This window comes from Nyctereutes procyonoides, unplaced genomic scaffold (assembly GCF_905146905.1).
Source record: "Nyctereutes procyonoides isolate TBG_1078 unplaced genomic scaffold, NYPRO_anot_genome, whole genome shotgun sequence".
NCBI classification, from domain to species: domain Eukaryota; kingdom Metazoa; phylum Chordata; class Mammalia; order Carnivora; family Canidae; genus Nyctereutes; species Nyctereutes procyonoides.
In genome coordinates this window covers 16,278,411-16,305,161 of record NW_026575141.1, presented here as the reverse complement: position 1 = coordinate 16,305,161, position 26,751 = coordinate 16,278,411, and the positions used below count along the sequence as shown (strand labels likewise).

The following is a 26,751-nucleotide window of genomic DNA, read 5'->3' as shown; positions in this document are numbered from 1 at the left end:
GATGGGGTAACTGGGCTATGGGCATTAAGGAGGGGACTTGATGTAATGAGCACTGAATGTTATATGCAACTGATGAATCACTAAACTCTACCTCTGAAACTAGTAATATACTATATATTAATTGATTTTAAATAAATAAAATAAAAATAAATAATTAATAAATTCTATACTCTGAAAAAAAAATTCTATACTCTGTCACAGAATGTGGGCAAGAAGTTTCACAATTTATTTCCCTTGCACCACTGCTATGAAAAGATGAGTTTAAGGATAGATTTTTCACTAGGGAACATTACATATGAAAGAAGCAACAGGCTTAAAATAAACTTGAATCTTAACTCATAATCCTGATACCCCAGCATACTTTTCTCCTGTGTTCCCTTGATTTGTTGGACCAACATTCAACCTGTTTCTCAAATTTAAAAATTTAGAAATGATCAAGACTTCTTCCTCTTTCCACACATGTATATCTGTATCATACATTCTAACAAGTCTAAATTTTTCATAAATAAATAAAGTATAAATAAAAGTAATACATGACATGGAAAAAAATAAAACAGAACAGAAAAAAATAAAAGTAAATCTCAGGGCACCTGGGTGGCTCAGTCAATTAGGCCTCTGACTCTTGATTTCAGCTCAGGTCATGACCTCAGGGTCATGAGATCTAGCCATGCATAGGGCTCTGTGCTCAGCATGGAATTAGCTTGAAATTCTGTCTTTCCCTCTGCTCCTCCCCCTGCTCATGTGAGGGCGCTCTCTCTCTCTCTCTCTCTCAAATAATTTATATTAAAAAAAAATCTATTATTATCCTTAAGTACCAATCTCTTTCCTCAGATATAACCATGTAACTTCCTGCTAACTTTCAAAAGGTTTTATGCATATACCAGCTTATACGTAGATGTGTGTATGTAGAATCTATGTTTATATACTGTTACATTCTTCAAAAAAAATTTTTACACGAATGGGAATATACAATAGATTCTATTCTCCTGAATTATTTCCCTTGGATTCTGGAAATCATTACATTTCAATAGAGATGTATTAAAATTATTTTTAATGGCTATAGTTCAGTTGTACCGCTTGCTATACTACCAATTCCTATTTATGGCTAGTTAGGTTATTGCCAATTTTTCTTTGGTATTACCAAAATGCTTCAGTAAACATCTTACAATTTTTAATAAAGTCATAGCTGGAAAATCACTGTAAATTTTCTAGTATGAATTGATATAAGTAAAACATCCTAAAACAAATAAGAAAAACATGACCAATCTGATAGAAAAATATGCAAAGGAAATGAATGAGAATTTCATAGAAGAGGAAACATGAACAGCCCTAAACATAATGAAAAAAATTTCAAAATTCAAAGTATGGCTTTTACTGAATGCATATCACTTTTGGACCATTGTAAAAATTTTCAACCTCGTTATTAACGAGGGAAATGGAAATTAAAACCACAACAAGATATGATATCACATGGATTTGAATGACAAAAATTAGAAAGTGTCTTAATACCAAGAGTTAGCAAGGATGTAGAGTAAGGAAAACTGGGGCAGCCTGGGGGGCTCAGTGGTTTAGCGCCGCCTTCCGCCCAGGGCATGATCCTGGAGACTCAGGCTTGAGTCCCGCATCAGGCTCCCTGCATGGAGCCTGCTTCTCCCTCTGCCTGTGTCTCTGCCTCTCTCTCTCTCTCTCTGTGTGTGTGTGTGTGTGTGTGTGTGTCTCATGAATAAATAAATAAAATCATTAAAATAAAAAAAAGAATAAGGAAAACTTTTAACCTACTACCTAATGAAGTATAAACTGATATGACAACTTTGAGAAACACTTTGGCTTATAGAAGATTCATATGGTCTTTTCTGTTTCTGTGTATTTGTGTCCTAATTTCTTCTTACAAAGACACCAGACATGTTAGATTGGAGCCCACTCTAACAACCTGATTTTAACTTAACTATCTCTTTAAAGACCCTTCTCCAAATACAGTCTTGTTCTGTTAGGACTTCAACGTATAAATTCTGGAGGAACACAATTCATCCCATAACACGCACTTAGATCACACTGAGATTTTAATGTTCTCCCCTGTATTCATTTATTTTTTTCTATAAGTGTTCTTTCACTGGAATTTCATAACTTTTATGACTTAAAATTCTGATGAACAGTTTCTAAGCAATGGTTCAATTTTTTAATAATTTTCTGTGATGTTAACTTTTTGATATTTCACATCCTTCCAAATCCAAATAAACCACTCTTAAGCAAAACTGAAACTCTCTACATTTCTACTTCCTCCTTCTGCTTCTTCACTGTAGATTTTACACACCCTCAGAGGAGTCTGAGTCTCAGGAGACTAGAGAACTCCACAACTTATTGCTTAGTTTTTCAAAAGGATCTTACAATCTTTTGTCTCCTGGCCATTAGGAAAGGATTGAGAAAACGATGGTTAAAATCAACTGCTTCGAGTTCCTGATATAAAAAGAAGGAAGTTTTCCAAAAAATCCTGGTAAGTTATTACATCATTAAACTTTTATATTTTCTGCCTGTGGGATAGCTATTTCTAAACTCTAGCTGTACTTTTTATATAAATACATGTGTTCATATATAAATGATTGTAAATTTATTGAAAGTAATTAGAAATATCAATGGATTAAATACATATTGACATATTTAACTGAGGCTAACTTTGTAAATGCTCTTCTAAAAAGAAATGTACCAAAAAAATAAATAAAAATAAAAAGAAATGTACCATTAAATGTACCATTAAATGAGTGGTGAGAAGTTTTCTGGTCATATTAGGGCAGTGGGGAAAGGCAACAGAGAAACAATGCAAATTTCGGGAATGTAAACATTAAAGATTGTAAAGGAACCTGTGGTCATGAGCAATAATGTAAAATTCTGTCTTTTATAACTTAAGATGTCATTAGAAGTTTTACCTTTAATCAAAGATAACACTCTTCATCCAAAGTGTTATTTTTCTTTGTAAGAATTCCCTTCACATTCTTTTTTTTTTTTAGAGCAATCTGGTTAAAAACTGAAATAGAAACTTAACTTCAGGAAATGAAACTTAACTTGCTCGTATGTGGTTTCATTTTGTCAGAACTGCAGGTGGGGTATGTGTAGCCCTCCCAGACTAGCATCAGTGTTCTACAGTATCTCTCCTCCCAAGTCCTGCAGAACAGAACTCCTCAGGGCATAGGCATCTGGGGTGCTCTGAGAACCCTGTGAGACGAGGGTGGGTGGGCACCAGTGCTTGACCCTAAAGGCTCTGATGATTTGGTCTTCTTGTTCAATACCTAAAGAAAGAAAACTGGAGTAGTTGCTGGAGAATGGCATCCTATAGCTCCTTTACCAGTAATTAACGTTATTACTGATAAGATTTGTGTTCAATAATTGTTTCAAAACAGGAAGATGAGATCCCCTAGGAAGCCAAGAATTATGTCAAGTCAGTCTCAAAATTTGTCCACACCAATCCAACAACATATATATGCAGATGCTCTTGTAACTGATAGAGTATAAACTATTTTAAAAGTATTATTGTGGGGATCCCTGGGTGGCTCAGTGGTTTAGTGCCTGCCTTTGGCCCAGGGTGTGACCCTGGAGACCCAGGATCAAGTCCCATGTCGGGTTCCCTGCATGGAGCCTGCTTCTCCCTCTGCCTGTGTCTCTGCCTCTCTCTCTCTGTGTGTGTGTGTCTATGATGAATAAATAAGTAAAATATTTTTAAAAAATGTATTATTGAATATGATAGGTTCAAATCATCATATGTTTACAATTGCTTTCATGAGAGAAGAAGGGGGTTGAGAAACCTGTGACATTATAATAAGTTCAAGAATATTATTAAAGAGTTTAATATATCATTTTAAGACAATGTATTGCTGATTTTTCCATTACACCAAAGAAGACTCCATATTTGGAGAATAAATGTCTGTAGACCTTATCTGAGAAGAGGGCTTCTGTCTCCCTGGTATCTATTGTCAGAATCTGAACAAAAAGGGATCCCTGGGTGGCGCAGCGGTTTGGCGCCTGCCTTTGGCCCAGGGTGCAATCCCGGAGACCCGGGATCGAATCCCACATCGGGCTCCCGGTGCATGGAGCCTGCTTCTCCCTCTGCCTGTGTCTCTGCCTCTCTCTCTCTCTCTGTGACTATCATAAAAAAAAAAAAAAAAAAAGAATCTGAACAAAAAGAAGTGAGAGGAAGCAGTCATCTACTAGGTGGCACAAAATTCCCCCTCGCAGTGAGTCACTGGGTGTGTGTAGAGCCTAAAAGCTGTAAGAAAAAGGGACATACTGCAGAAGGAAATTCCTGATGTGCTGCTTCATTTCTAGAATGTTGAGCCTTGAAAAAAGAAAATAAATTTTCAAAAGAATTTTAAAAAGGCTCCTGGCTGGCTCAGTCAGAAAAGCATTTGACTCTTGATCTTGGGGTCATGAGTTTGAGCTCCATGTTGGGTATAGAGCTTACTAAAAAAATTTTTTTAATTGTAGAATATTAGGCCTTATTGGAATTGTGATACTCACTGCCTAAAACAAAAGAGAAAATCTGGAGTCTGCTTTCTCAGTATTTAGGATATCCAGACAGTGGGGTAGATAATTCAATTACTAAAAGAGGACTCTGGCTAAGAGAAGGTATTGCAGCAGATCTGAAGACCATGTCTGTGGAAGAGGGTAAGACCCTCCTCAGGAGATCAGCTCTCCAGAGCACAGGTAGCAAATGAGAGCAGCAGAAGTATGGAGGAGCCCCAACACAAAAAGGACCCAGAAGAGAGACCTTAGGCCAGTATGAGAAATTACCTTATTTGGGGAGCTGTAAGTGACATAGCAGAAATGATACAGGATGTTATGAAACTGGGTTACCTAGAAGAACTGGGAGCAGAAAACATACTTATTAAGTTTTCTTTCCTTTGACAAATTTCCTTTCCCTTCTTTGTGACCAGATGATTGGAGCTAGAGTTAGTTCTGCCCTAATGAGCGACACAGTAAACATATTTTTAGATTTCTGTCTGGGATTCAAGCCAAGAGGAATAATTGCCCTAGTGAAATGAGCAAAGGCCTTTGGTCCTTTGACTCACAAGACATTGCTAACTCAAGAGCTTTCAAAAATTCATTATTTTAACCTACCATGAGACAATGTTATTCATTCAACAAATTTTTGTTAAGAAGCTTACTCTGTGCTAGGCACTATAAAATAGTGAACAAAATGTACAAAATCTTTGTCTTCATGAAATAGAATAATGGGTGGAGACAGAAAAAGAAACAAGATAAATGAGTAGGAGTATATGGGAGTATACAGATTATTTTATTGTGATAAATTATATATATATATATATATAAAGGGAAAAAGATAGAAAGAAACCAGGGGAGGGATCAGAAATACTGGAGATGGAATGAAGTTTTCTGCAGCCTGGACAAGCATGCCTCAATGAGAAGACAGGAGATGATAGGCCTGAGAGAAGGGAGGGAGGGAGCCCTGCAGGTACCTAGGGATCTCCCTGGGAGACCAACTGAGCACAAGGCCAGAAGTAGAAGCAGGTTCTGCCTGCAAGAAACAACAAGGGGGCTAGACCAGATTTAGAAAGGGAAATGAAAATAAGATGTCATATCTGAGGGGTCAGGGTGGTAGGTCATGTGAGGCCTTATAGTTTATAATAAGGAACTGGGCTTTCACTCTGAGTCAAATGTAAAATGGAAAGCCACTGGAGGGACTGAACAGAATACTGGCGTGTTATTTACATTTGCACAGGGTGAGTCTTGCTGCTCTTTTGAAGAAATCCCCAGCAGGATCAATAATAGCAAGAAGGAAATAAGTGTCATCCAGAAGAGAGGTGGGGGCTTGCACAGGTTAATAGTGGTGGAGGTAGTAGTCAGTGATCAGATATGGGATGTGGTTTGAAGAGACCACCTACAGGATTTGCTTCACATCAAATGTGGAATGTGGGAGGAGATAAAATGCCTGCAACATATTTTTGGATGTTTATCTAATTTATAAAAGTATTTAAATATAGGAAGAGACACCATCTCTGTAGAGGATGTTCTTTTCATTACTCTTTCAAATCTTCCATATGTTTGAAATTTTTCACAATAGAAACTTAGATATGTTGGCAAATCGAACTCCAATAAAAAAAATACAAAAAAAAAAAAAAATAGAAACTTGCGAGGGGATCTGTCTCATGAACACTTTCTAAGCAACAGTCCAATCAACTGAATTTTAATTTTCTCTGATATCATTTTTTTTTTTGATGTAACAGATTCTCAACAAAAGGCAAAACTGGAAAAGGAACAAAGGAACAGATCTGTTCTGCCTATACCTCTACTTCCTCATACATAGGTGATTTCCTGGACATGACTTGCAAATTTTTTTGTTTTTAGATTTTTTAAATTTATTTATTCATGAAAGCCAGAGGCGGGAGAGAGAGAAAGAGATAGAGAGAGAGAGAGGCAGAGACACAGGCAGAAGGAGAAGCAGGCTCCACACAGGGAGCCAGACGTGGGACTTGATCCTAGATCTCCAGGATCAGGCCCTGGGCTGAAGGCAGGCGCTAAACCGCTGAGCCACCAGGGCTGCCTGACTTGCAAATTTTTAAGAAAAGGCAACTAATCTAACAGATTGAGACCAAAGAACCTCATAAAGATTTATTTCAAGTTGTTGATATAAAAAGGAAGTTTTCAAAAAAAAAAAAAAAAGGAAGTTTTCAGAAAAGTCCTGGTAAGTTTCTAATCATTAAAGATATCTGCTTCATCAACTTTCTTTAAAAACTAATTCTAAAAAACTAAAGCAGAGCTTTGAAAGTGAATATATTTTCAAGTGTACATGAGCTATTTTCTAATGAAACAATTCTAAAAGAAAGGAGAAATTTTGCTGTTTTCACATTTGTATATCACTAGATGTAATTTTCACTGACTGCAAAATTCTTTAAAAAGAAATTTTCCAGTAGCGCATGGGTGGCTCAGTCAGTTGGGCATCTGACTCTTGATTTCAGCTCAGGTTGTGATCTCGGGGTTGGGGTCATCATGCAGAGTCAAGCTCTGAGTTCAGCAGGGAATCTGTTTCTCTCCCCTCTGTGTCCCTCTGCCTCCCCCCTCTCTAAAATGAATAAATAAATCTTTAAAAGAAAAAAAAAGACACCTTCTAGCGAGTATGGTGCAGAGTGTTTCTAGAGGTAGAAGACTGGAGATGAGGCTAGAAAGACCTAAATAGAATGTAGATCAGAGATCAGGACTTGAAACATATGAACCTGTTTAGAAAATTGCAACCATGTGCAGCTATGCCAAACTGTCCTATAGAACTCAAGATGATATCAAAAGTTAAAGATCAATCATTTTCTTTAAGGCTTTCCTTCACAACTAGCTTGTACAAAGTCTATGGGAAGAAATATATCATTGTAACATGCATTTTCAGAAAATGTAACTACCTTGCTTGGCAGTTTCAGTTCTGAAGAACATTACAACAAGGCATAGGCCGGCTGCTCTCTGATTGTGAGCATTCTTTCCAAGAGGTAAACATATCTGTGGAGCGTGGAGGCCCAGCTTCCTGGAGATGGGAGTGAGCACCAATGCTTGCCCTAAAAGCAGGTAGTTTGATCCTTCTTGATCAGCCCCAAAGAGAGGAGATAAAAGTCCTTAAGGAATGGGTCCTGAAATCAAGTACTCATAAGGAGAATTCCAGGTTTCAAAAATTTTCCACAACAGAATAAAGGAGTTAAGGTAGAAGTCTTCTCCCCAGCTCCAAACAGAGCAACACCCTTATCCATTTTAGACATATAGGTTTCATGTGCTTTACTTTTGAAGAATCAAAACCAAAACAAAAGCAAACACCAACCAAGACAACACTGGTTCTAATGTCATGTTCCTATACAATAAAAACAGGTTGGCTAAAAGGAGACACATTTCATCAAGAAATTGTTTCCCTGGTCATGGCCCCTTCCCCCTTTATTTACACTATGCAGCTTCTTGCCAAACTTAAATGTCCCTCATGTTTAAAAAATATGCCAACACTCCAGATGTAAATCTAATCAAATGTTCATGAAAGGACTTTGTAAGCCTCAGAACAATGAAATACATTAAAGTTCTATATAAAAATTAACAAATCATCACCCAAAACAAGGTTGAAAACACTGGGCCACAGAGATATACCAAAGCATTAGAAAAATGTTTTTGCACATGTCATGGTCACCTTGAATTAAATACATGGCTCCAACCAAATATGTTTCATAGACTATATAAGATGCTGGTATTATTGGCAGAATGAAAAATTCATGTGAAAGTGTTGCCAAATATATAGTAAATTCAGATCATTATGTATCTTCTCAGCTCCCACCACAGCAGTGAGCAGCTGAGAAATTTTTTGATGTTATAAAAAGTCTTCATCTTTGAGCAATGGGGGAGCCTGTGAGATAAAGTAGAGATAAAAAATACAGATTTGGGGAGGGCAATGCTATTCCAAATTCAGAAGAATGCTCCCATCTTCCTGTGGTTCCTGACACAATTCAAACAATAAAGAAGGAAATGAGGGGGATGCAGTGTCTCTGGGAGATATAACAAGGATGGATCCTTCCACCTTCCCCACATTAGACATACATATACACACATGTGTCTCTGGGCATGTAGTAGCTGATAAGCAGGAAATCCTTCATATGCTGCTTCTTGGAGAGTGCTGGAGTCTAATGGAACTGCCATTATCACTGGCTAAATCAGGAAAGAAAATCTACAGCTTTTCCTTTGGGGTGACCAGAGGAAAAGGTGAGAAAGGACTCTAAGAGAAGATAGTGTCACAGACCTGGACAAAGCAAGTCTGATGAGAGCATCTCCAGAGGAGATGTCCAGAGATGTGCAGATCTCCTCTCCAGAGCAAGAGGTTTGGAAAGTCCATTCAGAGAACAGAGACTAAAATAGAATGTATGGACCTAGTTACAGAAGAAAAGTCAAGAACCAGGAAGGTGGTAAATATGATTTTAAGAGCTCAGGGAAGCTTTCTTCTGATTGCTTCAGTTTCCCAGTTGCAATAAGAAGCAGGGTTACAGCGGAAAGAGACAATGGTGAGGAGATGTTGGAGATTTGATGAGAGAGGAGAATGTGTGCAAGAGCCATTTAGGACAGTGAACATCAGGGAAACAGCATGGTAACTCAGAGCATTAACAGCCCACTGGAGGACAGTGGTCATGACTTTAAAGTGAGACCAGTCAAGTTCTGGAGGGTCATTGTCCAGCCATGTCCCACTGAGTTGACATAGGCAGAGTACAAGAGGAAGGAGGAGAAAACATATTATTATAATGAATGAACAAAAAAATCAAGCTAGTTACGAGGGAGAGATAGTGAGATGTGAGGGTATGGGGCCAGGAGTGAGGAAGTAATAGAATCTCTCAAACCGGTGAGTTATAGGTCTTGGTATTAAAGAAATACTAGAGTTTGAGCACTAAAGGTAATGAGTCTAGGGGTTCCTGGATGGCTCAGTAGTTAAGCATCCAACTCTTGTTTTTTGGCGGGGACTCTGCTTGAGATTCTCTCCCTCTCCTGCTGCCCCTCCTTTCTGTTTCTCTCTCTGTGTCTCTGTCTCTCTTTCTCTCTGTCTCTCTCTCTCTCCTTCTCAAATAAATAAATAAATAAATAAATCTTTTTTAAAAAAATAAATAAGGGTAGTGAGTCTAAAGGGCAGGAGATCTTGGGGAGAGGGAGATATTTAAACCTGAGATGTTGAAAGGCCTGTCTGTAGCCATTGGTGATTCTGTTAGTTTACTGGGGCTGCTATAACAAAGTATCATAAACTGCCTGCCTCAAACCACAGAAATCTGCTGTCTCACAGTTCTGGAGGCTGGGAGTCTTCAAGATCAAGATGTTGGTGGGGTAGGTTCCTTCTGTGGGCTGTGAAAGAGAATGAATTCCCTGACTCTCCTTTAGCTTCTGGTGATTTTCTGGCAATCTCTGGCATTCCTTGGTTTATAGATCACCCCAATTTCTGCCTTCTGCATGTAGCATTCTCACTGTGTGTGCCTCAGTGTCTAAATTTCCCCTTCCTATAAAGATATTGAATTAGGGCCCACTTTAATGGCTTTTTCATGTTAACATTTTCAATGACTCTATGTCCAAAAAGGTCACACTCCAAGGTACTGGAGCTAGGACTTTGTCACATCAACCTAAACTTGTCAGGAGGCAATAATTAAGCAAGAGTGTTTATTTGGAATCAAAGAATTGCAATTTTCAGTACACAGATTTGGGTAGCAACCCAAATAGTGTCCCACTAAGCAAAAGTCAGGGGTTTTTCAGGCAAAAGAAAATGCCTATGTACATTGCTTACAAATAATTTTTTTATTGGTACAGGTGGTAGAAAGCTAATCTTGATTGAATAGAATTGATTGCTAAGGCTATCACTGAGTAAAACCTCTTCCTAACAAGCAGCAAATTTAAATGTTAGGACTGAATCCTTAAAATATTTTCTATTGGCCCAATTTAAAAGCTCATGATTCCACAGTGAGGACACGCAAAAGGCCCATCTCCCTTAATGGCCTCTTGGCTCTATTTTAAAACCCCTTGACATAAATGACCTCATTTTACCTATCACAAACACATGAATTTGGGGTGTTGGTCATAGTTCAATCCATGATAGTTGTGCAAAGGTCAATGGTGTGACCATAAGAATGGAATTGGGGGGAGGTCAAGATCATTGGATGAGAGGCAGTCAAGAGGGAGAAAGGCCAGTGTAGTGAAGGATCATCTAGGTATCTATGGAGCCACCCAAAATTGTGATGAGAATAGTGTCTGAGGGCATGAGTGCCTCTTCCCTTCGGCAGCCAATACAAAAAGGGTCAAAATACATTAAAATATATAAAAAGCAAGTATTCAGCAAATTCTTAAAGTATGAGACATTTTAAGACTAAATTTAAAAATAATATACTAGTCACTTTTTATTCAGCCTTTTCTCCAAAGTGACTTCAAAAAACCTTTCATTAGGGGAACCTACGTGGTTCAGTGAGTTAAGTGTCTGTCTTTGGCTCAGGTCATAATCCCAAGGTCCTGGAATTGAGCCCTGCATCGGGGTCCCGGTTCAACAGGGAGACTGCTTCTCTCTCTCCATCTGCCTGCCACTCCCCCTGCTTGTGATCTCTCTGTGTCAAAAAAAATAAATAAAATCTTTTTTAAAAAATTAGAGGCCTTTAAAAAAATCTTTCATTAGGAATATACTTTATTTAAAGATTTTATTTTATTCATGAGAGATACACAGAGAGAGGCAGAGACGCAGGCAAAGGGAGAAGCAGGCTCCTTGAGGGGAGCCCGATGTGGGACTCCATCTGGTGTCCCCAGGACCACGCCCTGAGCAGAAGGCAGACGCCCAACCACTGAGCCACCCAGGTGTCCCAGGAATATACTTATTAATAACTGCTTATACTATCAGCTCCATATAGTGCTTATAAACAGGTAAGGTAGAAACGCTCCCTTCATTCTTATCTGTGATGACACTTAAGGATTCTGCAGAGAAGACGGGAGGATCAGGGATGAGCCTGCAGGTTCCCGGGTTCAAAATCCAGGAATTCCTAGTCAGTCATTCCCTGGTCAGTAACTCCCTCTGCCCAGGAATTCTCTTTGGCAGGCCCAGCATCTGGCTGTGGGTACAGAAGCACAGACAGCCCACTGCAGAGCATCACCATACCCGCCTTCTTGGACCCACTAGATAGGCCTTTGGAAATCCCACCAGGTAGACTATTCCTTACTCCCTTCACTCTGTTCCCCTGACTTGCTCCCTCTCCCTGGCTCCTACGCTACTCCAGAGCTCTGCTTTCACTTCACCTGCCCAGTGTCCCCCTTTCCTCCTAGTGATACTCCTCTCCTCACAGATCCCAGTCCTTTGCCCCTTATTGTGTCTTACACAAAGCACTATCACAATTTGTCATGATAAACTCTTTCATAAGTTTCAGTGTATGGTTCTTTCTTTTTAAAAATTTCTCTATTGAACTCTAAATACTATGAAAGAACTTCACATATCTTTTGGTCACCACTAGTTTTCTTGAGCCTGATGCCTTATAGGTGCTCAATAAATATTTGTCGAGTGAATAAACAAATGATATTTATCTCTGGTTGTGATATGTATGCTACTTCTAAGATCTCTTCCGTCTACACTATAAGTGAATGGAATCGATTATCTGAAATATGTTTATGATGTTCATTGTGCCAGTTGCTCATAGTTCGCTAATTGGCTCAGGACTAAGTGTGTCCTTTAGAATGAAGCCAAAGGTGACTAAGAGGATTCAGGACTCTAAGGCACCAGGAAGAGTTTTATGCAAGCAAGCAGAAGCTGCTATGCCCAGCGGTTGCATGCCTATAGACAGGGTAAATTATTCTAGTGTGCTTATGATCTTCACACCATGAATGACTAGTATGCATTTCTACTCTAGCTGGTCATAAGGTTATCGGCTAAGGCCTCGGCTTAGCTCATTCTTCACATATGACCTCAAGAAGATCTTCTGGAAAAGTTTTTACAAGAAACCCCAAGCACAGATGGGTCAAATTCACAATGTGGCTAGACTTTGAGACTTGGTAAATAAAAACCTAGGATCTTTAAATCTTTCATTCAAAAAATTACAAATCTTTTGAAATGTTTGTATTTTCTCTTTATAGTTTAATATTTTTGTTTTGTTTGATAATGCTTTTAATCCACTTACCCGTATAATATTTTCACTTTCTTGTTTTCCCTTTTTTTTATAATAAATTTATTTTTTATTGGTGTTCAATTTGCCAACATACAGAATAACACCCTGTGCTCATCCCGTCAAGTGTCCCCCTCAGTGCCCGTCACCCAGTCACCCCCACCCCCTGCCCACCTCCCCTTCCACCACCCCTAGTTCGTTTCCCAGAGTTAGGAGTCTTTCATGTTCTGTGTCCCTTTCTGATATTTCCCACACATTTCTTCTCCCTTCCCTTCTATTCCCTTTCACTATTGTTTATATTCCCCAAATGAATGAGAACATATAATGTTTGTCCTTCTCCGATTGACTTACTTCACTCAGCATAATACCCTCCAGGTCCATCCACGTCGAAGCAAATGGTGGGTATTTGTCGTTTCTAATGGCTGAGTAATATTCCATTGTATACATAAACCACATCTTCTTTTTTTTTTTTTAATTAATTTTATTGGTGTTCAATTTACCAACATACAGAATAACACCCAGTGCTCATCCCGTCAAGTGTACCCCTCAGTGCCCGTCACCCATTCACCCCCACCCCCCGCCCTCTTCCCCTTCCACCACCCCTTGTTCGTTTCCCAGAGTTAGGAGTCTTTATGTTCTGTCTCCCTTTCTGATATTTCTCACACATTTCTTCTCCCTTCCCTTATATTCCCTTTCACTATTATTCATATTCCCCAAATGAATGAGAACATACACTGTTTGTCCTTCTCCGGTTACTGTGGCCAAGTTCAAAAAGGGTGTTGCCTGAGTTCTCCTCTGGGATTTTGATGGGATCTTGTCTCACATTTAGATCTTTCATCTATTTTGAGTTTATCTTTGTGTATGGTGCAAGAGAGTGGTCCAGTTTCATTCTTCTGCATGTGGATGTCCAATTTTCCTAGCACCATTTATTGAAGAGACTGTCTTTCTTCCAGTGGATCGTCTTTCCTCCTTTATCGTATATTAGTTGACCATAAAGTTCAGGGTCCACTTCTGGGTTCTCTGTTCTGTTCCATTGATCTATGTGTCTGTTTTTGTGCCAGTACCACACTGCCTTGATGAACACAGCTTTGTAGTACAACCTGAAATCTGGCATTGTGATGCCCCCAGATATGGTTTTCTTTTTTAAAATTCCCCTGGCTATTCGGGGTCTTTTCTGATTCCACACAAATCTTAAAATAATTTGTTCTAAGTCTCTGAAGAAAGTCCATGGTATTTTGATAGGGATTGCATTATACGTGTAAATTGCCCTGGGTAACATTGACATTTTCACAATATTAATTCTGCCAATCCATGAGCATGGAATATTTTTCCATCTCTTTGTGTCTTCCTCAATTTCTTTCAGAAGTGTTCTATAGTTTTTAGGGTATATTTTGAGACCCATTTGAATGGCAAATGGTTCTCCAACCTTTTATTTTTAGGTTGTAGGTGTCCTTCTGTCTAAAATGAGTCTCTTGTAGACAGCAAATAGATGGGTCCTGCTTTTTTATCCGGTCTGAAACCCTGCGCCTTTTGATGGGGTCATTAAGCCCATTCACGTTCAGAGTTACTATTGACAGATATGAGTTTAGTGTCATCATGATATCTATTTAGTCCTTGTTTTTGTGGATTGTTCCACTGAACTTCTTCTTAAAGGGGAGTTTTAAGAGTCCCCCTTAAAATTTCTTGCAGAGCTGGTTTGGAGGTCACATATTCTTTCAGTTCCTGCCTGTCTTGGAAGCTCTTTATCTCTCCTTCCATTTTGAATGAGAGCCTTGCTGGATAGAGTATTCTTGGTTGCATGTTCTTCTCATTTAGGACCCTGAATATATCCTGCCAGCCCTTTCTGGCCTGCCAGGTCTCTGTGGAGAGGTCTGCTGTTACCCTAATATTCCTCCCCATGAAAGTCAGGGACTTCTTGTCTCTTGCTGCTTTAAGGATCTTCTCTTTATCTTTGGAATTTGCAAGCTTCACTATTAGATGTCGAGGTGTTGAACGGTTTTTATTGATTTTAGGGGGGGATCTCTCTATTTCCTGGATCTGAATGCCTGTTTCCCTTCCCAGATTGGGAAAGTTTCCAGCTAGGATTTGTTCAAATACGTATTCTGGCCCTCTGTCCCTTTCGGCGCCCTCGGGAACCCCAATTAAGCGTAGGTTTTTCTTCCTTAGGTTGTCATTAATTTCCCTTAATCTGTCTTCATGGTCCCTTAATTGATTGTCTCTTTTTTCCTCAGTTTCCCTCTTTGCCATTAACTTGTCTTCTATGTCACTCACTCGTTCTTCCACCTCGTTAACCCTCGTCCTTAGGACTTCTAGTTTGGATTGCATCTCATTCAATTGATTTTTAATTTCTGCCTGATTGGATCTAAATTCTGCAGTCATGAAGTCTCGTGAGGCCTTAATGCTTTTTTCTAGAGCCACCAGTAGCTGTAGAATAGTGCTTCTGAATTGGCTTTCTGACATTGAAGTGTAATCCAGATTTTGTAACTCTGTGGGAGAGAGGGCTGTTTCTGATTCTTTCTTTTGAGGTGAGGTTTTCCTTCTAGTCATTTTGCTCAGTGCAGAGTGGCCAAAAACAAGTTGTATTGGAACACGGGGGAGTATCACTGGTCCGTCCAGCTGGTCTTCTGGGGGAGGGGCCTGCTGTGCTGATTCTCAGGTGTTAGCACTTGGGGGAGCTGCTCTGCCCCTGCCTGCTGCAGGGCTCAGCGGGGGTTGTTTACCCCGTGGGGCCCCAGGAGGAACAGCCGCAGTTGCTATGGCAACTCTGGAAGCCTGGATTCAGCCTCCGCAGGAACTACGGGGCTCGGGGCTCTCGGCTCTCCGTCCGCAGGGCCTGGAGGCTCCGGGGCGGGGCCGCTGATCTGCTCAGCTCGGGGCAGGAGCGTCCTCGCTGTCCTGGGCCCTCCCGGCCTCTGCCTGTCCCGGGGGAGGCCGGATCCTGGGCTGTGTCCCGGCGCCCTGTGCTCCGGGGCCTGCGCTGGTGGATTCGCGCTCCCGCCCCGCAGCCCCCTCCCTGGAGCCGCCGCCCGAGACCCTCCGAGCTGCTCCGGTCGGTCCCGCCGTGCGCGCTGCAGCCCTTAGGGAGCTCAGCGCACTCTCCCGGGGCGCAGGTGTCTGTTAGTGTCCCCGGGAGCCCGAGGGCATCCCCGCTCTCCTGGGTCCTGCTCCAACTCCCTGCGAGCCCCTTTCCCCCGGGAAGGTTGGTGCAGCTCCTGCTCCTCCGGGACGGGGCTCTCCTGTCCTGGGGACACTCGCCCCGGCCTCAGCCCGGCTCCTCGCGGGGCCCCTCCCCCTCGGAGGCCTTTTGTTCCTTTATCTCTTTTTCCCCGTCTTCCTACCTGGATAGAAGCGCGGACTCTTCTCACTGCAGCATTCCAGCTGGTCTCTCTTTACATCTCAGGCCGAATTCGTAGATTTTCAGGATGGTTTGAAGGTTATCTAGGGAATTTGGTGGGGACAGGTGATTTTAAACCACATCTTCTTTATCCATTCATCCTTCGATGGACACCGAGGCTCCTTCCACAGTTTGGCTATTGTGGACATTGCTGCTAGAAACATCGGGGTGCAGGTGTCCCGGGGTTTCATTGCATCTGTATCTTTGGGGTAAATCCCCAGCAGTGCAATTGCTGGGTCATAGGGCAGGTCTATTTTTAACTCTTTGAGGAACCTCCACACAGTTTTCCAGAGTGGCTGCAGCAGTTCACATTGCCACCAAGAAGTCACTTTATTTTCCCTTTTAAATTCTGATTCACTACGTCTGGGCTGGGACCTGACATTTCCACCAAGCTCCCAAGAGCTGCTGATCTAGAGATTACATTTTGAGAACTGCTCTCAAACTCATCTGCACAACAGAATGACACTGACAAATTTTTTAAAAACACTAATGCTTGAACTCCACTCCCATTCCCTCAACTAATTAGAATCTCAGAATGTGAAGCCCCAGGTGATTCTAACGCTCAGCCAAAGTTGAGAATCCCTGCTCTAGGGTGTTCCGGGATATTGAGTTCTTGAAATTCAGCAAAATATGTAACTTCATTAGTCTCACATAAAGAATTTAGGCTGAAATTGTTTGTCTTTAAGTTTTAATTTAATTACAGTATAATTTTAATTCCAGCATACTTAACAGAGTATTATATTAGTTTCAGGTGTACAATATAGTGATTCAACAATTTTGTACCTCACTCAGTGCTCATAATGATAATTGTACTCTTAATCCTCACCACCTATTTCACCCATCCCCACTCACCTCCCCTCTAGTAACCATGACTTTTCTATAGTTAAGAGTCTGTTATTTGGTTTGTCTCTTTTTCCCTTTGTTCTTTTGTTTTTTTTTCTTTAATTCCACATGAGTGAAATCATATGGTATTTGTTTTTCTTTGATTTATATCACTTAGCATTATACCTTCTAGATTTATCCATCTTGTTGCAAATGGCAAGATCTCATTATTTTTTGTGACTGAATAATATTCCATTTTATATATATCACATCTTTATCCATTCATCTATCAATGGACACTTGGGTTGCTTCCATAATTTGTTATAAATAATGCTGCAATAAACATTGGGGTGCATATATCTTTTCAAATTAGTATTTTCATATTCTTTGGGTAAATACCCAGTAGTGGGATTACTAGATCATATAGTAATTCTATTTTTAATTTTTTGAGGAAACTCCTTACTGTTTTGTACAGTGGCTGCAGCAGTTTGCATTCCCACTAACATTATAAGAGGGTTCCCCTTTCTCCATATCCTCACCAACACCTGTTGTTTCCTGTATTGCTGAGTTTAGCCATTCTGAGAGGTGTGACATGATATCTCATTGGTTTTTTAAAGTTTTTATTTTAATTCCAGTTACTGTACACTGTTATCTTAGTTTCAGGTGTACAATATAGTAATTTAACACTTCCATACATCACCTGGTTCTCATCACAACTAGTGCACTCCTTAATCCCCATCACCTATTTCACCCATCCCCTCACTCACCTCCTCTCTGGTAACCATCAATTTTTTTCTCTAAAATTAAGAATCTGTTTCTTGATTTGCCTTTCTCTCTCTTTTTCCTCCCTCTTTGCTCATTTGTTTTCTTTCTCAAATTCCATATATGAATGAAATCATATGGTACTTGTCTTTCTCTAACTTGTTTCACTTAATACTCTCTAGCTCTATCCATGTTGTTGCATATGGCAAGATATAAATCTCTTTGATGGCAGCTATATTTCATTATATATATATAAATATATATATATATATTATATATATAAGAACATTACCAAATTGAGAATAGCATTCCTATAGGATAGGGGAAAGAGATTGGGATCACAGATATGATAAAAAGAGATTTTAGTCTTATCTGAAATGTTCTTTTTTAACATGGAGAACATATTAAGTCAAAATTAATTTTCAGAAATGTTAAGAGAACACCATATATATATATGTGTGTGTGTGTTTTATCCATTCATCAGTCAATGTATACTTGGGCTGCTTCAATAGTTTGGCTATTATAGATAATGCTGTTATAAATATTAGGATGCATATATCCCTTTGAATTAGTATTTTTGTATTCTTTTGGTAAATACCTAGTAATGCAATTGCTGCATTATAGGGTATTTCTATTTTTTTTTAAGATTTTATTTATTTATTCATGAGAGACACAGAGAGAGGCAGAGACACAGGCAGAGGGAGAAGCAGGTTCCATTCAGGAAGCCCAATGAGGGACTGGATCCTGGGACTCCCGGATCATGCCTCAGGCCGAACTACTGAGCCACTCAGGGATCCCAGGGTATTTCTATTTTTAACTTTTTGTGGAACCTCCATATGTTTTCCAGAGTGGCTACACCAGTTTGCATCCCTACCAACACTGCAAGAGAGTTCCCCATTCTCCACATCCTCACCAACACCTGTTGTTTCTTATGTTGTTGATTTTAACCATTCTGACAGGTGTGAGGGGATATCTCACTGTAGCTTTGATTTGTATTTCCTGATGATCAATGCTGTTGAGCATTGTTTCATATGTCTGTTGGCCATCTGGATGTCTTCTTTGGAAAAATGTCTATTCATGTCTTTGCCTGTTTTTAACTGGATTATTCATTTTTTTGGGTGTTCAGCTCTGTAAGTTCTTTCTGTGTTTTGTATACTAACCCTTTATCTGTCATTTGAAAATATCTTCTCCCATTCAGTAGGTTGTCTTTTAGTTTTGTTGATTGTTTCCTTCACTGTGTGAAACTTTTTATTTTGATAAAGTCCCAATAGTTTATTTTTACTTTTGTTTCCTTTGCCTGAGGAGACATATCTAGAAAGAAGTTGCCACAGCTGATGTCAAGGAGGTTACAGCCTGTGTTCTCCTGAAGGATTTTTGTGGTTTCAGGTCTCATATTTAGGTCTTTAATCCATTTTGAATTTATTTTTGTTTGGTAAAAATGACCCAATTTCATTCTTTTACATGTGGCTATCCAGTTCTCCCAGCACCATTTGTAAGAGACTTTTCCCACTGGATATTCTTTCCTGCTTTTTTGAAGATTAACTGACTATATAGTTGTGGGTTCATTTCTGGGTTTTCTATTCTGTTCCATTGATCTGTGTGTCTATTTTTGTGACAGTACCATACTATACTGATCACTACAGTTTTGTAATATAACTTGAAGTCCAGAATTGTTATGCCTCCAACTTTGTTTTTCCTTTACAAGGTTTCTTTGACTACTGGGGGTCTTTTGTGGTTCCATACAAATTTTAGGATCATTTATTCCAGTTCTGTGAAAAATGCTATTGGTATTTTGATAGGGATTGCATTAAATGTGTAGATTGCTTTGGGTAGTGTCAACATTTTAACAATCTTTGTTTTTCCAATCCATGAGCATGGAATGTCTTTCCATTTCTTTGTATCACCTTTGGTTTCTTTCATCAGCATTTTATTCTTTTCAGAGTAACAGATTTTTCACCTCTTTGGTTAGGTTTATTCCTATGTATCTTATTGTTTTAGTTGTAAATGGGACTAGTTCCTTAATTTCTCTTTCTGCTGCTTCATTATGCTGTATAGAAATGCAACAAATTTCTGTATATTGATTTTGTATCCTGCAACTCTACTGAATTCATTTATTCTAGCAGGGGTTTTTTGGTGAAATTTTTCAGGTTTTCTATAGAGAATATCATGTCATCTGCAGATAGTGAAAGTCTTATTGCTTTCTTACAGATTTGAATCCCTTTTATTTCTTTGTGTTGTCTGATTGCTGGGGTTAGGACTTTCAGTATATGTTAAATAATAGTGGTGAGAGTGGATATCCCCCCATTGTTCTTGACCATGTTATAAAAGCTCTCAGTTTTTCTGCATTGAAGATGATGTTAGTTGTTGGTTTTTCATATATGGCCTTTATTATATTGAGAGATAGGTTCTCTCTAAACTTATTTTGTTGAGAGTTTCTATCATGAATGAATGTTGTACCTTGTCAAATGCTTTTATTTATTTATTTTTTTGCATCTTTTGAAATGATCATATGGTACGTAGACATTCTTTTCTTTTTGGGGGAGGAGAGGGACAGAGGGAGAGAGTCTTAAGCCAGGCTCCATACCCAACTCAGAGCCCTATGTGGGGCTGGATCTCACAACCCTGAGATCATGAACTAAGCCAAGACTAAAAGACATTTAACCAACTGAGTGACACAGGTACCCCAGTTATTTATTCTTTTGTTAATGTGACGTATCATGCTGATTGATTTGCAAATATTGAACCCAGGTCAATAAATCTCATTTGATCATGGTAAATGATTTGGGTCCTTTCTGTTTTCTTTTTGATAAGTCTGGCTAAATGTTTATTTTATTCATTAATTTTATTAGTTTTTTTTTTTTTTCAAAGAACCAGCTCCTGGTTTCATTGATCTATCTACTGTGTTTTTAGTTTCTGTATCGTTTATTTCAGCTCTAATCTTTATTATGTCCTTCCTTCTGTTGGCTTTTAGGCTTTGTTCGTTGTTCTCTTTCTAGCTCTTTTAGGTGTAAAGTTAGATTGTTTATTTGAGATTATTCTTGCTTTTTTTTTTTAATTTTTTTTTTTTTATTTTTTATTTATGATAGTCACACACAGAGAGAGAGAGACAGACAGAGACACAGGCAGAGGGAGAAGCAGGCTCCATGCACCGGGAGCCCGACGTGGGATTTGATCCCAGGTCTCCAGGATCGCGCCCTGGGCCAAAGGCAGGCGCCAAACCACTGCGCCACCCAGGGATCCCCTATTCTTGCTTTTTAAGGTAAGCCTGTACTGCTGTATACTTCCCTCCTAGGACTACTTTTGCTGCATCTAGAAGGTTTTGGAGGGTTGTTTTCATTTTCATTTTTTGCTATGTACTTTTTAATTTCTTCTTTGATTTCTTGGTTAACACATTCATTGTTTAGTAGCATGTTGTTTAACCTCCATGTTTTTGTGATCTTTCCAATTTTTTTTCTTGTGGTTGGCTTCTAGCTTCATAGTGTTATGGTCAGAAAAGGAATATGGTATGATTCCAATCTTTTTGTATTTGTTGAGGCCTGTTTTATGACCTAATAGGAGATTTATCCTGGAGAATGTTGTGTGCATTTGAAAAAAAATGTGTATTCTGGTGTTTTAGGTTGATTTCTGGAGTATTTAGGATAATTTGATATTATCCAATTGTGTTTGTGGGATGTGACAAACCTAGAGTCCTCCTACTCTGCTGCCATCTTCATCTTATTTCTCATTGTAGTTTTGATTTACATTTCCTGATAATGAGTGATGACGAGCATATTTTCATGTGTCTGTTGGCCATCTGTTATGTCTTCTTTGGAAAAATGTCTAGTCATGTCTTCTGCCCATTTTTAGTTAGATTATTTGGTTTTTTGTAATGTATAAGTTCTATAAAAATTTTTTAAAATATCAAGTAATTTTAAGAGTCAGCCTTGAACAGTATTTTATATATGTTGTTTATATCAAACTACCTAAGTGGCTATGTGATTTCAATGATAAAGTATAATACTAAAATACTTGTTGTATTACTTTTTCCAAGGAAGAAAACTGCAAGCTGAAATGAATGAGGAAGTAAATCTACCTGAAGTGGTCGATGACTGGACCAAAGAGCATGTGAAACAATGGGTGACCAAAGACCTTAAGATTGATGAAAAATATGGGCAGATTCTGCTCAGTGAAGAGGTAACTGGATTAGTCCTGCAGGAATTAACTGAGAAGGACCTTAGAGAAATGGGGCTACCACGGGGTTCAGCACTTTTGATAAAACGTAAATATAACAAATTGAATAACAGTTCCTCTGAAAGTAACAATCAGGATTCTGGACAATTAGATCATACAAAACCCTCCAAAAAAGAACACCCAAAAAAGCCACAACAGATGAAAAAGGAAGAGGAAAAGTCAGTGTTATCCAATATTGATCATGATCTCAGAGAGGCCAGAGATACAAAAGAGCAAGAATCAATTCTTATGAAAGAAGATGCATTAAATGAGGGAGCGACCGCTGAAGACCAAAATGAGGATAAGCTAGAAACTAAACAGTTGACTTGTATGCCATATCCTTTTGATCAGTTCCATAACAGCCATTGTTACATAGAAAATAGTGTTCTACAACCTGAAACTGGCCCACTCAATCTCATAGACCCAATACATGAGTTCAAAGCCCTCACAAATACAGAAGCAGCCACAGAAAAGGACATTAAAATGAAATTTAGCAATGAAGTCTTCCGATTTGCATCAGCTTGTATGAATTCTCGCACCAATGGCACTATCCATTTTGGAGTCAAGAACAGACCTCACGGACAAATTGTTGGTGTGAAAGTCACCAGTAAGGATGCCTTCATTGACCACTTCAATATAACGATCAGACAATATTTTGAAGAAAGCGAGATCAATGAAGTCAAGAAGTGCATTCGGGAGCCAAGGTTTGTGGAAGTCCTACTGCAGAACAATACACTGTCTGACAGATTTGTCATTGAAGTAGATGTTATTCCAAAACATTCTGTGTGTGAAAAAAAGTATTTCTTAATTAGAATGCAAAATTGTAAAAGTGAAACATGGAAACCAAACCAAGATCTTTCACTGTTTGTGAGAGATGGGCCCAGCAGTAAGGATATCCTGGCCAATGCCAAGCAACGAGAATTAAATTTAAAAGCATTTTTACAAAATCTAAAGTCAGTAGTAGCATCTAGAAAAGAGGCTGAAGAAGAATACGAGATGAAGGCAGATAGGAAGGAGAGTGAAGGACAAAAGTTGGTTAAACTCCTCATAGGCAACCGAGACTCACTGGATAATTCCTACTACAACTGGTACATTCTTGTGACAAATAAATGCCATCCAAATCAAACAAAGAACTTGGATTTTCTAAAGGAAATGAAATTGTTTGCTGTGCTGGAGTTTGATCCTGAATCTGTAAGCAAGGGGGTGGTCAAAGCTTACAAAAAAAGCCGAATAGCAAACCTTCACTTTCCAAATCAGTTTGAAGAAAAGACAAACAACATAAGGGAGAAAATTTCTAATTTGAATCTTTACCAGCAGACCAGCTGGATCTTCTGTAATGGCAGGTCAGACTTGAAAAATGAGAGCTATAAGCCCCTAGAACCACATTTATGGCACAGAGAAAGAGCTTCTGAAGTCAGGAAGCTGATTTTATTTCTCACAGATGAAAATATAATGACAAGAGGGAAATTTTTGGTTGTGTTTCTATTGCTCTCTCCAGTGGAAAGCCCAGGAGATCCCCTCATAGAAACTTTCTGTGCTTTCTACCAAGCTCTCAAAGGAATGGAAAATATACTGTGTATCTGTGTAAACTCACATATTTATCAACGATGGAAAGATCTGCTACAAACCAGACTGACAATAGCAGATGAATTAACAAACCATAGTATTTCCACTTTAAATTTAGAACTGATAAACAGTACTATCCTTAAACTAAAACCAGTGACTCAGTCTCTAAGAAGATTTTTGCCCTCCCATGGATTTTCTTCGATTATCTTAGAGAAAAAGGAAGAGGATATCTTGACTGCACTGGAAATCCTCTGTGAAAATGAATGTAAAGACACAGACATAGAGAAAGATAAATCTAAATTCCAAGAATTTAAGAAATTAAAAGAGGAACACTTTTATCGAGGTGGCAAAGTATCCTGGTGGAACTTCTATTTTTCTTCTGAAAACTATTCTTCAGCTTTTGTCAAAAGGGATAGTTATGAAAAGCTTAAAGTTCTGATAAAGTGCTGGGCAGAGTCTCCTAAGCCAGAATTTGCAAAAATCATCAATCTTTATCACCATCCAGGCTGTGGAGGTACTACATTGGCCATGAATGTTCTCTGGGACCTAAAGAAAAACTTTAGATGTGCTGTGTTAAAAAACAAAACAACTAATTTCGAAGAAATTGTAGAACAAGTGACCAAATTGATTACCTATAAAGCCACCAGCCATGAAGATTACTTTCCGGTACTTCTCCTTGTGGATGATTTTGAAGACCAGGAAAATGTTTACGTGCTACAGAATGCCATCGATTCCATTTTGGGAGAGAAGGGTTTGAGATATGAAAAAACACTGGTAATTATCTTAAACTGCATGAGATCCCAGAATCCTGATGAAACTGCAAAATTAGCAGACAGTGTTGCACTAACCTACCAACTCTCTTCCAAGGAACAAAGAGCTTTTGAGGCCAAACTAGAAGAAATTGAAAAGCAACATAAGAACTGTGAAAACTTTTATTCCTTCATGATCATGAAAAGCAATTTTAATAAAATGTATATAGAAAAGGTAGTCAGGAATATCCTAAAAGGACAGAATGTTGACAGCAAGGAAGGACAACTCATTTCTTTCCTGGCTCTACTCAACTCTTATGTCACTGAGTCTACAATTTCAGTATCACAGTGTGAAATATTTTTGGGAATCATATACACTAGTATGCCCTGGGAACCCGAAAGCCTAGAGGACAAGATGGGAGCCTATTCTACACTTCTGATAAACACAGAAGTCACAGAATATGGGAGATACACAGGTGTGCGCATCATTCATCCTTTGATTGCCATTTCCTGTCTGAAAGAACTGGAAGAAAGCTATAACTTGAACAAGTGCCAAATTGCATTGAAGATCTTAAATGAGAATTTATTCTATGTTTCTGGAATAGGAAGAGAAAAATTTCAACATGATGTGCAAACTCTTCTGCTTACGAGACAGCGCAGGGAATATGGAGATGAAACAGACACTTTGTTTGCCCCATTAATTGAAGCTTTACCGAACGAAGACATTGAAAAGGTCTTGATAGCTGGGGCTACTCGATTCCCGCAAAATGCATTCATTTGTCAGGCCTTAGCAAGATATTTTTACATTAAAGAGAAGAATTTTGGCACTGCTCTGGAATGGGCAAACGAGGCCAAAAAGAAAGCACCTAAAAATTCCTATATTTCAGATACGCTTGGTCAAGTCTACAAAAGTCAAATCAAATGGTGGTTGGATGAAAATAAAAACTCCACAGATATTACAGTTAATGATCTAATATGCCTCTTGGAAGCTGCTGATAATGCCTCAAAAGCTTTCAAAAAATCCCAAGAACAAACTGAGCGGAAAGGCTATGAAACCTGGGCAGAGACCTGGGCAAAACAAACGTTGCAAAGAAAATATGACACATACAACACAGCCGGCTTTTTTGGTGAAATAGAAGTTGGTCTCTATGCTATTCAGATTCTCCAGCTCACACCCTGTTTCCTCAAACAAAATGAATTATCTAAAAAAGCTATGGTAGAATTTTTATCAGGAAAGGGAATGATTCCCACAAATCCAAAATGTGAATATTATTTGGCTCTTAACAAGTTCACATCCTACTTAGAAAATTTACAATCAGATTTGAAAAGGTGCTTTGACTTTTTTGATGATTACCTTGTTCTTTTGAAAATGAAGAACACCCAAAAAGAAACAGGAGAAATCTCATTAAGCAAGAAAATTACCCGTTGTTTCAAGAAATATGTGGAACTTTTCTGCCATTTGGATTCGGGTCCACTGCACAGCAAAGAGAGCCAGTTACTCCAAGAGGAGAATTGCAGGAAAGCTCTAGAAGCTTTGAGAGCAGATAGGTTTTCTGGACTCCTGGAATATCTTAACCCAAATCACAGAGAGGCTGCAACCAACATGGAAAATATAGTGACCAAATATAATTTCCTGTTGCAGCAAAACCCAAAAAAGCAAATGACAAAGGAGAAACAAAATTTCATTTTAGCCAACATTATACTTAATTGTCTAAAACCCCATTCTAAGTTCATTCAACCACTTCCCATACTAAAAAAACAGCTCCGAGAAGTGTTACTATCCATAGGACCAAGTCATCAATATCCAAACCCTTACTTTTTAGCCTGCCTTCTGTTCTGGCCACAAAATCAAGAACTAGATGAAGATTCCAAATTCATGGAAAAGTATGTTTCATCCTTAAACAGAACCTTCAAGAGACAATATAGGAGCATGTGCAGGTCTAAGCAGGCAAGCACACTTTTTTATCTGGGGAAGCAGAAGGGGCTCCATAGTCTTGTTTGCAAGGCTGAGATAGAGCAATACTTCAATAAAGCACAAAATACAAGTTCCCTCTCGCAGAGTGTAGATGTGTGCAAAAAAAAAGTCAAAGACCTCCTGTGTCGTCTAACTGGTCAGGCTGAAGGCAAGCTGATCTCTATGGAATATGGAACAGAGAAAAAAGTTAAAATACCAGTGATACCTGTTTATTCGGGTCCCCTCAGGAGTGGTGGCAACATAGAAAGAGTGTCCTTCTACCTAGGATTTTCCATGGAAGGCCCTCAAGCATATGAGATAGAAATAATTTAAGAAGCTATATTAATTCAAATACGTTTATTCATATCTTGCTATGATTTTATTCCCTCTCTGTATTCCCATGGCATTTTGATAACATTACTTGCTTACCTGTAAAACACAGATTTTGCTTCTGTCTCCCTAAATGAATCATAAGGCTTTTTGAGGGCATGAAATGTATCTACACACAGAGTTTGGCACAAAGTAGAGTTGACTGTTTTATGTTTTAAATATGCATTTTCAGGCTAACATGTTCATTTGGTATCCACCGGTCACATCATAACTGGTTATCTAGGTCAATAAAATCTGTTTTCATTCTATTGCTCTTATGAATATTCTGAATTATTTCTTTACCAT

General features: G+C 38.9%; 1 protein-coding gene across 2 annotated transcripts; it reads left to right on the top strand.

Annotated features, from left to right (window-relative positions):
• The first annotated feature begins 2,154 nt into the window (after nt 1–2,154).
• Nucleotides 2,155–26,708, top strand: SAMD9L (sterile alpha motif domain containing 9 like). 2 transcript variants are annotated; one of them, XM_055307601.1, is made up of 3 exons: nt 2,156–2,491; nt 20,685–20,857; nt 21,629–26,708. In XM_055307601.1, exon 3 carries the CDS (start codon nt 21,649–21,651, stop codon nt 26,407–26,409), a length of 4,761 nt encoding a protein of 1,586 aa, XP_055163576.1. In that variant the 5' UTR covers nt 2,156–2,491; nt 20,685–20,857; nt 21,629–21,648; the 3' UTR covers nt 26,410–26,708. The 2 variants fall into 2 exon arrangements, with proteins under 2 accessions (XP_055163577.1, XP_055163576.1); XM_055307602.1 differs by lacking the exon at nt 20,685–20,857 and having other exon boundaries at nt 2,155–2,491.
• The last annotated feature ends 43 nt before the right edge of the window (nt 26,709–26,751 follow it).